The 13154-nt window shown below is 38.4% G+C and overlaps 1 protein-coding gene and 1 long non-coding RNA gene across 9 annotated transcripts in view; one reads left to right on the forward strand and one right to left on the reverse strand.

Moving 5' to 3' along the window:
• Window positions 1-13154, reverse strand: part of NUP153 (nucleoporin 153) — a 43804-nt gene that overhangs the window by 22810 nt on the left and 7840 nt on the right. For all 6 annotated transcript variants that reach the window (XM_083519036.1, XM_083519035.1, XM_083519034.1 and 3 more), the window contains exons 2-8: window positions 8231-8444; window positions 5583-5831; window positions 4595-4734; window positions 4386-4514; window positions 3015-3131; window positions 2845-2880; window positions 2710-2763 (exon numbers count right to left, since the gene is read on the reverse strand). In XM_083519036.1, coding sequence (XP_083375162.1) covers window positions 2710-2763; window positions 2845-2880; window positions 3015-3131; window positions 4386-4514; window positions 4595-4734; window positions 5583-5831; window positions 8231-8444 — 939 coding nt within the window. The remainder of the gene's footprint in view (window positions 1-2709; window positions 2764-2844; window positions 2881-3014; window positions 3132-4385; window positions 4515-4594; window positions 4735-5582; window positions 5832-8230; window positions 8445-13154) is intronic.
• LOC310714392 lies at window positions 820-8213 on the forward strand. Of its 3 annotated transcripts, none has more exons than XR_014529692.1 (4): window positions 820-906; window positions 2763-2905; window positions 4000-4118; window positions 6665-8213. It is a non-coding gene; the product is annotated as an uncharacterized lncRNA (long non-coding RNA). The 3 variants fall into 3 exon arrangements; XR_014529694.1 differs by lacking the exon at window positions 6665-8213 and adding an exon at window positions 4366-4500; XR_014529693.1 differs by lacking the exon at window positions 4000-4118.

The following is a 13154-nucleotide window of genomic DNA, read 5'->3' on the forward strand; positions in this document are numbered from 1 at the left end:
TTCAAAGCTACACTGGTGAAACGGATCAATACATGAATTCCTGTTTTAGAAAGTGTCTACTTCTATGCCTGGGAGCAGATGGTGTCTCGGGTCTCCCACCGTGGAACGGATACAGCTTTTAATACAGTGAATGTATTTTTACTGTAGGAAAAGAGAATACTGCACTTCTTGTGTTAAGTTCCTAATCTGCATGAAGGGTTTCCTCCCCACCCTGGAGAAGTGTTTCTTACTACTAGAGGGAGTTGCGGGGGTAGTCTCAGGCTGTAGGGCAGGGTTTCTCAAACTTGGGTCCCCACTGGGGATGAAAGGAGCTGTTTTCCAACAACATCTGAGGACCCACTTTTGAAAAACCCTGCTGTGAGGGTCTCAGTCAGTCCTAATTGGGCGTGAGGATACCCATGTTTGATCTTGCGTCTTTGTTGTCAATGGCTGCTGTCCCTTTACAGTGGCACCACTGGTTATGTACTTAATTCATTCCGGAGGTCCGTACTTAACCTGAAACTATTCTTAACCTGAAGCACCACTTTAGCTAATGGGGCCTCCCGCTGCTGCCGCAGCACAATTTCTGTTCTCATCCTGAAGCAAAGTTCTTAACCCAAGGTACTATTTCAGGGTTAGCGGAGTCTGTAACCTGAAGCGTATGTAACCCGAGGTACCACTGTATTATCCAGGAGCATTAAGGATCTCTGGAGTTATTCCCTGCTTGCTGCGTCTGGCTGGAGAAAGCTCTCTTCTACACAGGATGGCAGTTAAACATCTGATTTGCATAGCCCTGTCTGTTGGGAGTGAGTGGGCGGAACTATCTTTTCAAAGGTAAGTAAGTTCCTTTTCTACAGGAGATGGATGTCATCACAAGTCCAACACACTGCTTTCAGATGTACTGGTTTTAGACAACATTTTAAGAAAGTTTTTAAAATCCTGGCATTCTACTAATATCTCTTCTGCACATTTTGATTGGTGTAAGGAGTGGGTCATGTGCACCAATTAGGTTAGGTCTATAGGAGAATCTGATATCAGGTGCTGACAAACTAACATCATCATGCTCAACTTTTGCAATTCTATGGACTTTCCACATGAAATAGAGCCTAATGGGAGTGTGCAGGTGTGAAAGGGAGTTGTATGCAGACACCAGGCTGGATGCAAAGGTCCCTTTTCATAGATTGAAGTGCCTTGGACCAGCTGTTCTACTAATGGAAGGGGAAAATTCCCTCCAGTGCTACTTTCCCCTCTGCTAATGTCAGCGGCATTTCCAACACCGTTTTGCAAGGTCCCACCAACCCTCCTGAGAAGCTGACGGCTCAGGAGGAAGGAAAATCCAAGACCCTTTTGTGATTTTTCTAGCACATCCCATCACCATTATATGGTTTCCCAATGTATTTCTCATATACATATCAGTATGGCTTGAGGAAATTTTTATTCTGAAAGTGTGGCCCAGTGAAAAAAAGTTTGAGAACCATTGAACTAGACAAATGACTACTATCTAGTATTAATCCAACATTGTAGTGCTGTATTCAGGAAATGGCAAAACGAGTCCAATTTTTTGCTTATCTTTACAAGTAGTAATGATCTCTCCCCCTGCCCTCTACAATAAAACTGGTTTGCATCTAAATATTATTTGTTCAGAAATAGTGACAAAAATTTTGAATTTGGAAAGGCTATTTTGATGGAAGTAGGCCGTGAAAGTAATGTGCAACTTCCAAATGATGTTCACTATAAAAACTCAGTATCACTGTTTGAACAATTCAAGGCATTAAAAATAAGTTATAATTATCTGATTAATGTAGATAAGTTCCAGACTGAAGACACAGGTCTTCAGAATACCAACTGTACAGACATCTGTAACTGTTTTACTCAAGAAATTAAGTGGACTGTTGACAGCTCACTCACTTCAGTGGCAAATCACCAGCAAACCTTTCTTGGCCAAGAATTACTGCTGCCAACCATTTACTACAGTATGAATAGACAATTCCTCTTTTTTTACTTAATGACAGCTGGGTACAGAGTTTTCTTTCTGACATCTCTAGTTTCTGTTGCCTGTTAGCTAGTGTTCCATGTTTTCTGCACAAGTGTGAGTCAACAACCTGCAAATTTAAGCTGAAATAGTGCTTGCTTATACCTGGCCAATCCTGCAAATAAATGATTTTTTAAAAAATTGACTTCATTAGGTTCTACCCACTATTCACAAAGGGATACCGTTTCCTAAAGTCTGTTACACTTAGAGTAGGGCCTCCAAAATGGTATTTTCCCCACAACGGTATCTTCAACAACTCTCATTGAGGACAGAAGATCTAGCAAACCATGTGAAAGTTTTGACTTATTCCGCTAACTTTAATCTTACATATGGCACCTCTAGCATGTAAACATAAGCCTCTTGTTTTCTCCTTGTTGCACATTTTAGTCTGGATGACACAAACAGATCTGATAGGTATATTAAAGACAGAAGATACAGATGCAGTGCAAGTTATGAATTTATTCATCGACTACAACACTAGTTTTATGAAAGCTTAATTTAGCATTCCACTAACATTTGCTCTAGGTTCCAAATTTCAAAACCAAGTAAATGGATTTTTTAAAAACATAAGTAGGCAAATACCAGCAGCTATCTATAGTAGAATCCATAGGCAATTTCATGTCTGCTGCATATCAAACATAAAATATAAAGCAGTTCTACACCACTCAGAAGCAACTAAGACATGGAAGTTAACTTACCCTTTTCCTTGGTGAATGGAAGTCAGTGATATTCTGCATACTTCTTTCCACAGGCTGGAAAACAAAACACCCAAATTAACAAGCGTGATTAAAACAACAACTCCATGCAATAAAAAAGTTTGAAGACTAACTTACAGATGAAAATGAAGAAGATGGGATTCTTTTAGCATCCTGTTGGAAAAACAACAGCACTGAAGTAAGTTAAACCATATGTATTCAAAGAAAGAGTTTGCCTAATGCAATACAGGGTTAGAAAGCTTCATGTTATGTACTGAATAAATAACATTTCAAAGAGAGAAAATTACCGCTATTGGGCTTGACATCTTCTCCAGAGACTGCAGGATGCGCCGTGCAGTAGAACTTGTCACTCCGTAAGATTGTGCATTCACTTGCTTGGCTTTCATCTGCCTTCTTACTGGTGTCTTAAAAAACAAGATTATGGATGTTATATTGTGTGATTTGAAGCTTTGGGTATACACACTATTACATTCAGTTATCATGTTGATCTCCAAAGGTCTAGAAGGGATTTGGAGAGAAAGGACTCAAATATACTCAACGTGGCCCAGGTAGCTTAATGAGAGTATTTTCTGTAGACCTCATACATACTAATATCCGTCATATATACATTATCAGTGAACATGGACTTCAGGTGTTTCAGAGGGAACAGATGACAGGTCCCTGCCCACAAAGAGTTTACAACTTATAGTTGTTATGCCCTCACACAATGCAAACTCAAGTTTCACCATGACACATTCTTGCAATGCTTTATTGTCACATCCAAATTCAGCAACTAACCTTTTGGACATTTGCAAGTCATGCTAAGCCACATTTTACCACTGCTCTGGTTCATATGTAACACTAAACCAGGCTTCCTCAAACTCGGCCCTCCAGATGTTTTGAGACTACCATTCCCATCATCCCTGACCACTGGTCTTGCTACCTAGGGATCATGGGAGTTGTAGGCTAAAAAAACGTCTGGAGGGCCGAGGTTGAGGAAGCCTGCACTAAACCCAGTTTAAGATTATGTGCATGAGCTAGAATGAGCAAAGTTTCAGGCTCACAAACTCCATCCTTCCCTCTTCTCCTCCTGCTTGGCTACAAGGAAGGTCGTTGCTAGAGTTTATGTTTCGTTGCGCAAAATCATTTCACATATGATGAAAACAAGTGGCTTAGGTAAACAAGGCAGCTTCGAAGACCATGGTTTAACAATGACTTGTTTAGAAACTGAATAGAATTATTTTAAGCCATGATCCCTTCCAAAATGGCATTCCCGCCTTTTCTCTTTTACAGTATCCAGAGCTGCCCACAAGAGTGACCTGTAGTGAGGCTGGTGGTAAGTTGAACTGGCAAGGAGATTGCCCTGCCCACCAGGTATACCCTCTAAAGAGTGAATTTCTGCCAGTGGAAAGGTGGGTGGTGACAACACAGAGTTTCTGGCTTGACAAGCACTCATTTCTGTTTTTTAAGTAGCCATAATTTAACGTTACGTATGAACCAGAACAGGCTGAGATTCGTTTGTATTCCAGAGCTGCATCACTAAAGTTATTGTTACCAAAACAATGAAATACTTGTATGCATATACTATGGAAAGTACAAAGTGAAAAGCTCTATCAGAATTATTAATATAAGTAGCTTCTTCTTTCACATCCTCCATAGATCACCAGCATTTCTGTTACCTGATAAGGAGTAATCCGTGCTTTAGACTGCCTTGCTGCTGCAGCTGCACCACCATACATGGTTTTTCCAGGATAAAATGGAGAATTCCCAAGCTGGCTTGTCTTAAAAGCTGATGCATTACCAAGTGACTGCAAACACACATTGATATCTAATTAGCAAAATGGATACAGAAGTAACATAGTTAAAGCAAACGTTGTGCAGTACTTACAGGGGAAAGTGCTCCAAAAGCAGACAGATTAAAGCCAGGCTTTTTAGAGCTGGTGGCTGAATGCTGAGAAAGGGAGACAAGTCTTTCACTCTCCGAGGACCAAAGAGGTGGTACTGAAGCAACTTTTGAAACTGTTATATCTAAAAAGACAACATGCGTACACAACTGCATCAATGCCTTATTTATATTATAAAATAGTGATGATTAATACTACGATAACAATATTAAAGTTTTGTCCCCCTACATTTCCCATTTTGCAGTCCAGAAATTCTTTGAAAGAAACTACACTACTTTTCTTTATCTAGCTCATGGAAAGAAGGGAGGGATGGAGGGAAAGAAGTGAGGAATGGAGTGAAAGGAGGAAGAAACTGAGATCTATGGAGGTTTTCTCCCCTCTTCCTTTCCCAAAAGGAAAACATATATAATTTAACAAGTAGGAATTCATGATACATGTGTCTTAACAGTTCTGATCTAGTAGGTTTTCCACACACACCCTGGCAAGAACAACAACACTGGCCCTTAATGGTGTATACCATTCCAATGGGCTTTTAAAAGTGACTAATTTCTTTCTCCAAGACTAGTTTGTGATGGCTGACTCCTGTTGTTACTGTGTTCTTTTAAAAATATACTGCTGTGTTTTATTAGTTGCTGCTCTAATCTGTTCCTATTCTTAATTGTGTTTCATGTTGTTTGCAAACTGCTTTGGGGGGGGGTCCTTTGGGTGAAAAATAGCATAGATATATTATCACACCTATTTGGCTCTCTGCATCAAAGGACCATGGGATAACTTCCTTCCCTCATAATCTGCTGCCTCTCCCCACTCCCCCAAAATAACATTGCATTAATAACATCAGAGTCTTAAAATGTACAGTTAATATCTGCCATTTGCGCACCATCTCTTCTAAAGAGATGTCAGTATAACAAAACCTAGTCACGTTATGGAATAATCATACAAAAAGATCCTAATGATTCTGGTGAACTTTGTTACCTTTATCAGATGCCCTCGAAGAAAAGCCACTTGTAGTTGAGATGTTGTCATCATCATGCTGAGAGGTAGAATCTTTCATTTCTTTTCCAAGTGAAAGTCCAGAATTACTAATTGGAAATGCAGATGATGTGGAGGGTTGACAAAGTGGAGGTGGGGAATCCAAGATGTTGAAATTAAGATGACTCCGGTGGAGAGAGGGTCTTGTTAAAATATCTGTGAAGCTTAAACCAGATCTACTTGTTGAGGGCTCTAAAGAGGAACAAAGCAGCACAATCAGAATTATCTTAAGTTGCAGGTATGCATAGGGAACAGTCAAAAGCTATTTACTATCAACACTACTTCTATTGCTAAGCTTCAAGTGTAAAAAATAGACGATAAGCTAAATTTAACTTGTGCCACATACATGTATGGTTTCATCTATCCATCTGAGAATAGCTACTACATTTCTTCCAAGTACTACATTACTACAACACAATATAAATGATGGCACTGACAGTGAAACATTAGTTGCGACGTTAAAAACAAAACAAAAGATGATCCTGGGTATGCCAATCTATACTCTATTCCTAATAATAACAGAATATTTTAACCTGACAAGTTAAATCTGAAATGCAAGGAATACCACCCTGAGTAATTTGAAAGCCACAAAACAATTGTTTATCTATCCATATGTAAATAATTATAAAAATATTTTGCTACAAGTTCAAGTGTATCAGCTCTCTAGATTATAAACTGCATTTACTCACCTATCTCTGGGAAAGGGAACTGCATGACTAACATTTTCTCTTTCCAATAATCCTAATGGTAGGCTATTAGGCTGTCTGTCACTGTTTTTAATGACGTTTTTATTACTGATGTTCTGCAATGTGTTTTTAAACACCCTGGAATCTTTTGATAAAGGGTGGTATATAAATTGAAATAAATAAATAAAATAATAATAATATAAAAAGAGGCTACCCATGCAATGCAAAGAGTTACCATTTCAAAGTTTTGGTTCCATTTGGAAAAAATATATATATATTAGTAGTGATCAATGGTAACCTTATCACTTAATTGTTGGTGATTAAATTTTTATTTCACAGCAACATTTCAGACTAGGAGAATGGATGAGAACATGAAAGAATAGCACTTAAAAATCTCTCAGCTTAGGTTTGGATGCCAAGACCCTACTGTGCAGAAGTTACTGAACATCTACATCAACTTTTTGGTGGGAGGGGGGAGTGGTAAGGCAATTAGAGATGCACATCTCCTTATCACACAGCAGGATCATATATATTGCACTGAATTTAACACACAAGACAGGGATTGAGTTTGTTCATCTCTTGCCATACTAGGTATACTAAAAAATGTTTTAAAACCCCAGAATTATAATTGAATACTAGTGCAATGCTTAGAATGTTGGTCTCAAAAAACAGTGCATGGTAAAGCTGGTAGGTAAAATGGTGTTGACCAAAACATTGTGTCCAACATTTCACAATAATGCTGAAGTAACACACACCAGAGCAGGGTGGGCAAGATTTTTGGCAGGGGAGGGCAAAGAAGATTTTTATTTCTCCCATTATTTCTGATTTTTTTTAAAAAAAAACCTTTTAAAATGCTTTATTATTCATTTTCCATATATATACAACATGTAGTCATCTTCATTTCAAACAGTCTAATAAAGATAACAATATTCACAAAAGATAAATATAATTTCAACTATGTATTTTCTACACGAACCTATGACTTCCCATCCTCTCCATATTTTCTTTTATATTAAGCATCTTGCTTTAGCTTATCATTATTGTTTTGGGGAAATTCTCTTTTCTATTTCGATATTGTTTTCCTTCGTATGTACTATTTACAGAAATAATTCAAAGGCTGTAACCATGCTTAAGTTACAGCTGCTTTTCAAATAATTCTTGAAATTATCCCATTCTAGAATGAACTCCTGTTTGGGCTTGTCTCCGATTCTTTCCAAAAGAGATGGTAAATCCACATATTCTGTCAATTTGAGTAACCGTTCAGCTCTAGTAGGGAGTTTGTTCTTTTTCCAGTATGTCGCAATACGCACCCTCACGGCCGCGGTTGCGTACAAGAAAACTTTCCTTATACCCTTGGGAATGCCATTATTTCTGATCTTATATTGACATCAGGTCTCAACCACCTGTCAAAGATGGCCTGTGGAGGATGCGTAATTATAGAGTTGGATTTAACCAGGCAGGACTGAAAGACCTGCTCATCAGCTGATGGGGACAGGGAAACATATCCTGCTTTCTGCAAAGATCGAGCATGCATGCATGCATGCGTGCGTTGTTCCTCACAGGGAACAGGAACTTGCAAAACTAAAACCCATCTCCTGCTCATCTGCTGACGTCATCTGCCCATCAGATTAGGAGATGGGTGTGGTTTTAAAAATGGCCTTTTGGAAGAAAATTTGAACCCCTGGCAAGCTAAGGTTGGCCAGTAGGTTGAGCTTCCCTACCCCTGCACCAGAATATCAAGGGGTCTGTAATTACTCTCTTTTAACAGAATATTTGACATATATAAAATAGCATCCCTCAGTTTGCAGTTAAGAAAACCATTAAAATGTTTTGATATTTGTAAGTAGACCTCTAGAACAAATTGTTAGAAGCTAGCTGTGAGGTTGGAGAAGATCTTTAGCCTACCATCTAAAGTAATTCTTGTTGGCTCAGGAGTAATTCGTCCATCAATCTCAAGGGTATTGTCAGCATCATCATCTTCAAAGGCAGGATGATAGTTTACATTCTCCTCTAAGCTCCTTTGTTCACTTGGGGATTCCTCTTCGCTTTGCCTGAAATATCTCTGAAGCCAAGCTGGAACAATACTCTTCACAGATTCCTTAACGATATTTACAATTCCCTGTTTATAAGAAAGAAAGAATGTTTTTAAATTATATCTAGACTAACAAAGGCCCAGCTGACAAAGTTACTACTAGAACCTACCAACAGGCTGTTGGTAGTTGTTTACAATGCTGTGAAGCTGCCTGAAATAGCAAATCTGTTATAACTTCTGTTCCAGTTATATTCATGTTCCAAACAGGTGCTTGCATTCTACAATTTACGCTTTAACCCATGATTCCTCAGTGTAGTCATCTAGCACAGAAACATCCCCAATGTGCAGCAGTCACCTCAGTTCTACTACTCTATGATGCACATGACCAATCCCCAGCTTCCACCCAAGCTTGGTGGTGGAACAGGCAGCAGGAATCATCTTTCTCAGAGTGTTCAAAACACAGTGCAATGAAAGGGACAACCCCTTTTCGATTTGTTCATTTTGGTGCCCTGCCTCCAAGGTGCTTCGAGTGCATCAGTAACACAGTGCCAAAATAAAAGTTCAGTCTCAAAGGCATGGCATGAGGCCAGAAATTATATTTCTATACTTTAGAGGAGGAGCAAGGTCCTGGAAACTACACGTTTTTGGTTGGTCCCAAGGCCAGGCACAATTTGTAGAGCAGGGGTAGGCAACCTAAGGCCCAGGGGCCAGATGCGGCCCAATTGCCTTCTAAATCTGGCCCGCAGACAGATCTACATGAGTAGGTGTCCTTTTATTTAAAATGCATCTCTGGGATATTTGTGGGGCCTGCCTGGTGTTTTTACATGAGTAGAATGTGTGCTTTTATTTAAAATGCATCTCTGGATTATTTGTGGGGCATAGGAATTTGTTAATTCCCCCCCCCCAAATATAGTCCAGCCCACCACATGGTCTGAGGGACGGTGGGCTGGCCCACAGCTGAAAAAGGTTGCTAACCCCTTTTGTAGAGCCTTGCTAATGAATCCTTTTGAAGTGAACAAGAGAACCCAGCTCCTAAGTGACGTCAAGACATACAGGGAAAACAAAAGCAAGATTTCACTCCCCAAAAGTATTCAGAACTGCAAGATTGTTCAACCTATGAAGGAGTCGTCTCTTTCACTTTGAGAAAATCACCCACACATTTGACTTTTAGTTTGTTTCCTGAAATGAACACAATCACCTTTAACGTACACTTTTGAAGCACTGAAATTTTACTTAAAAGGCATACTCCCCCCCCCCCCGGCAATCCAATCTAATTCAATGTAAATAGTCGGGATATTAAGAGTAGCATACATTCAGCAATAATCCAAGAATTAAAAACTACTGAGCCAAAGGAAACAAGGTAATTTCAAACAATTTCTGTTCTACCTTCAGTGAAGGAGTAATTATATAACACAACAGTCTTGAAACCCGAGGTATATTGTTCCACACAAACTGACACCCCCACAAATAGATAGGCTCCATAACAGATGTTGGCACCATCTAGGAGTAAGAACTTCAAATTATCAGAACACATGTGTTATGGCATATCTGAATCATTACATAGAAAATATCACAGATGTAATAGTAAATGTGGATGCTAACACTTATAACTTCAAACAATGAGTGGGCCGGCTCATATGAGAGAATACAGTTCTTTAAGTATTAACTCTCCAGGACTTTAAAAGCTAGTCAACACTTTGAAATGGGCCTGAAGTCAGTGAACTGTTGCAAAAGGCAAGGGGGCTATCACATGCATTCCTTCAAAAACTGGCTCTGGTCAAACCTTTAGTTGCTGCATTCTGGAAAAGCAGAAGTTTCTGAAGAGTTTTTAAAAACAGCTCCCTGTAGAGCACATGTCCACAATCCAACTGACAGAATTAAGACATGTGTGTCAGTGTAACTCAATTTTTATGATGTTTCTGTTCTACTAACTTTTAGTAGTTGTGGTATATTGGGGGTTTGTTTGTTTTTATATTGTGTAAGCCCTTCTGGGAGCCTTCAGGCTGAACAGGAATCTATTAAAATTTGTAATTTATAATTTGCCCAATCATTAAAAGACCAAAAGGTAACTCACAAATAAGTCTGTGAGTAAAGTTGATTCACTGTCTGACTTCTGCCCATAGTTTATTGGCAACTTTGCAATTCCAATGTAGGTCACAGTTGTTCAGGTTCTCCACATTTCTACCACTTGGCTTTGTCAGAGGCATTAAGCCTGATCAGTATCACTGGAGAACAGTGTATTCTTTATAATACTTTTTTTTTTTTTACTGTTATGAGTCTGAACCTCAATCAAGTACTGCAGTTTGTGGCCTTCTGACTGGGCTAGCTTTATGGTAAATCCTGATTCTATTTTCCATATTTAAATGCATTAGGCCTAAATGGAATACAGCTTTTTCAGCTACTGGACCCTTTATGTTGAGAGTGCAAAGTTTAGTTGCCAATTGGTTAGCAAAGTGTGGAAAACAGCACATTAGAATACCTATGTTTAAAGACAAATTTGAGAATGACACAAATTACAGATAAATTATAAAATTATGTGCAACAATAATGATTTTTGACCATCTAAACTACATATAGTCAGAGTGTTACAAATTTTAAAAGCTTAAAAATTAAGACAAATAAAGCTATGCTTTTTATCTAGGCTAACCTATTACAGATACTTTTAAAATTACCATCTTTTTTTACCTCCTATATAAGGCAGCTTTTACTACACTTCCAGGCTAGTCATAGATTACAATATTCATTTCAGAACAACCTGCTGTTAATGTGTTCGTGAGTAATAAATTCATTTAAACTTCAGAAAGGGACAACTAAAATGTATCCAAGGTCATGATCACAGAGAGGAAAGCAAGCAGTAGTGTTCTAAGCCTCAAGGCATCTCATTACTGAGTAGTAAAGAATAGTGACTCCTCTTCAAGGCAAGCATGGCTTTAAAAACCATCATCATCAGACAGTCAAATTGAGAATGTTTTAGTTCAGATCCACTATATCTTTAGACACATTCTTAGGGGACAGGCTTTTAAAAAATGTAGTCCATTGGATCAATAACTGACACGTAACTATTAGCTCTTCTAATAATTATTCTCCTGTTGAGATGGTACTTTGTGAGAACAACCTCCCTTTGTTGCATATAGCAGAGGTGGGGAATGCCTGGCTCACATGCCAATCTTGCCCTACCAGGCTTCCTCATTTGGCCCTTGAGGGCATTGTGGTTGGGACTTGACTGAAAGGGTGGGACTGAAAGGGTTCAATCTCTGCTTTGTGCAGCTGCCAAAGAACCAGACAACCAACTGGTTACTGGGAGCCTATGAAGCACCGCACGAAGTGAGGATTTAACACTAAAGCAGGATCACTCTCCCTTCACATCAAGCAATTGAAGGGAGAGTGGTGGTATTGCTTCGTGGGTGGCTTGGGTGCACAGGAGAGCCCAGTGCTAAGCAGGATCACTCCCCATGCATCAGTATCTCACTCAGGGGTTATCAATTGTGAGTTTTATTTTTTTTTAAATGATAGCAGAAATGCCTATATACTATCTATAATGAGGACAGAATAAGGAGGCCTCAGTAAACAGAAACTAGGGTTAAAGATAGCTAATAATCACTGCCCAAAACAGGAGGAGGGTGCTCATTTTTAGGGTAACATTTCACAATGGGGGCTAACTATTCTTTCATCAATGATCAGATCCATACCATACATTTAAAGCACTTTAAGAATCATGGTTTCCACCAAAGGATCCTGGGATGTGTAATTTGTTACAGTCATTAAGAGTTATTAGTAGATTCCTCATACACCTACAATTTACAGGCCTACCACTGTACAGCAACCACTGTACAATGCTATGTACATGCTTTTTTGGTGCAGAAATATTTGCAGGATCCAGACAAAAACTTTCATTCTTGTTTTTCTTTCTTCAGGGATACTAACACACCGCAGATATATCCAAAAGATAAATATTCAAATATACAGAATGCAAGGTTATCTGTTTCAGAAAAGAGCTTATTACTAAGTATAATAGAACATTATTAAAACGTTCCACATCCAAATTGGATCTGAAGTTGTTGTTACATGTTTTTATTGTTGATACTTTTATTTAGTTTGGGATGTATCATGCAAAGCAAACCATAGATAAATAAATAATGCTTGAGTGTGGCACACTTTATAATTTAGTACACATTTTTGATAATATCAGTAAGATTACATTTTCATGGTAACTGCCATGTTTAGGTGTTGTATCAAACTCCACCAGACTCAGAGTAGACACACTGAAATTAATAGAATTAAGTTGGTCAGGACCATTAATTCCAATGGATCTACTCCAAAAAGAACTACCAATGGCTACAACCCTGGGATTCAAAGTCTGAATCCTTCTCGGGGGTAAGTTTTATCTAGATCACTGACAGCATCAGCAGTACTAACGCATATTGTCATCTCACCACATAATATTTTGACACCAAAGTGACCTGCAGGAGGATTCTCCCAATCATGAAAGCATAACATAAAAAGCATTTTAAACAAAGCATCATACTAGCCCTGTACAAAATACTTTTATTTTGAATCAAAACTATTATTTTCAAACTCTCAATTATTTGTGCATTACTAAAATGATTATATTGAAGAATGCTCTTAAGTGTTGTTAAATAGGGTAGTATTTATTTTCTAGTAAATAAACTATAGTCCTATTTCTATTATTTCATTTATGAGTCACTTCCTTTGAGGCATCCTGAAGCAATTTACAACAGAATATATAAAACACTACATAAATAAAAACTGAAAACAACTGCACATAGTTTTTTAAAA

This window comes from Podarcis liolepis (assembly GCF_965112155.1).
Source record: "Podarcis liolepis genome assembly, chromosome: 8".
In the NCBI taxonomy this organism is placed as follows: domain Eukaryota; kingdom Metazoa; phylum Chordata; class Lepidosauria; order Squamata; family Lacertidae; genus Podarcis; species Podarcis liolepis.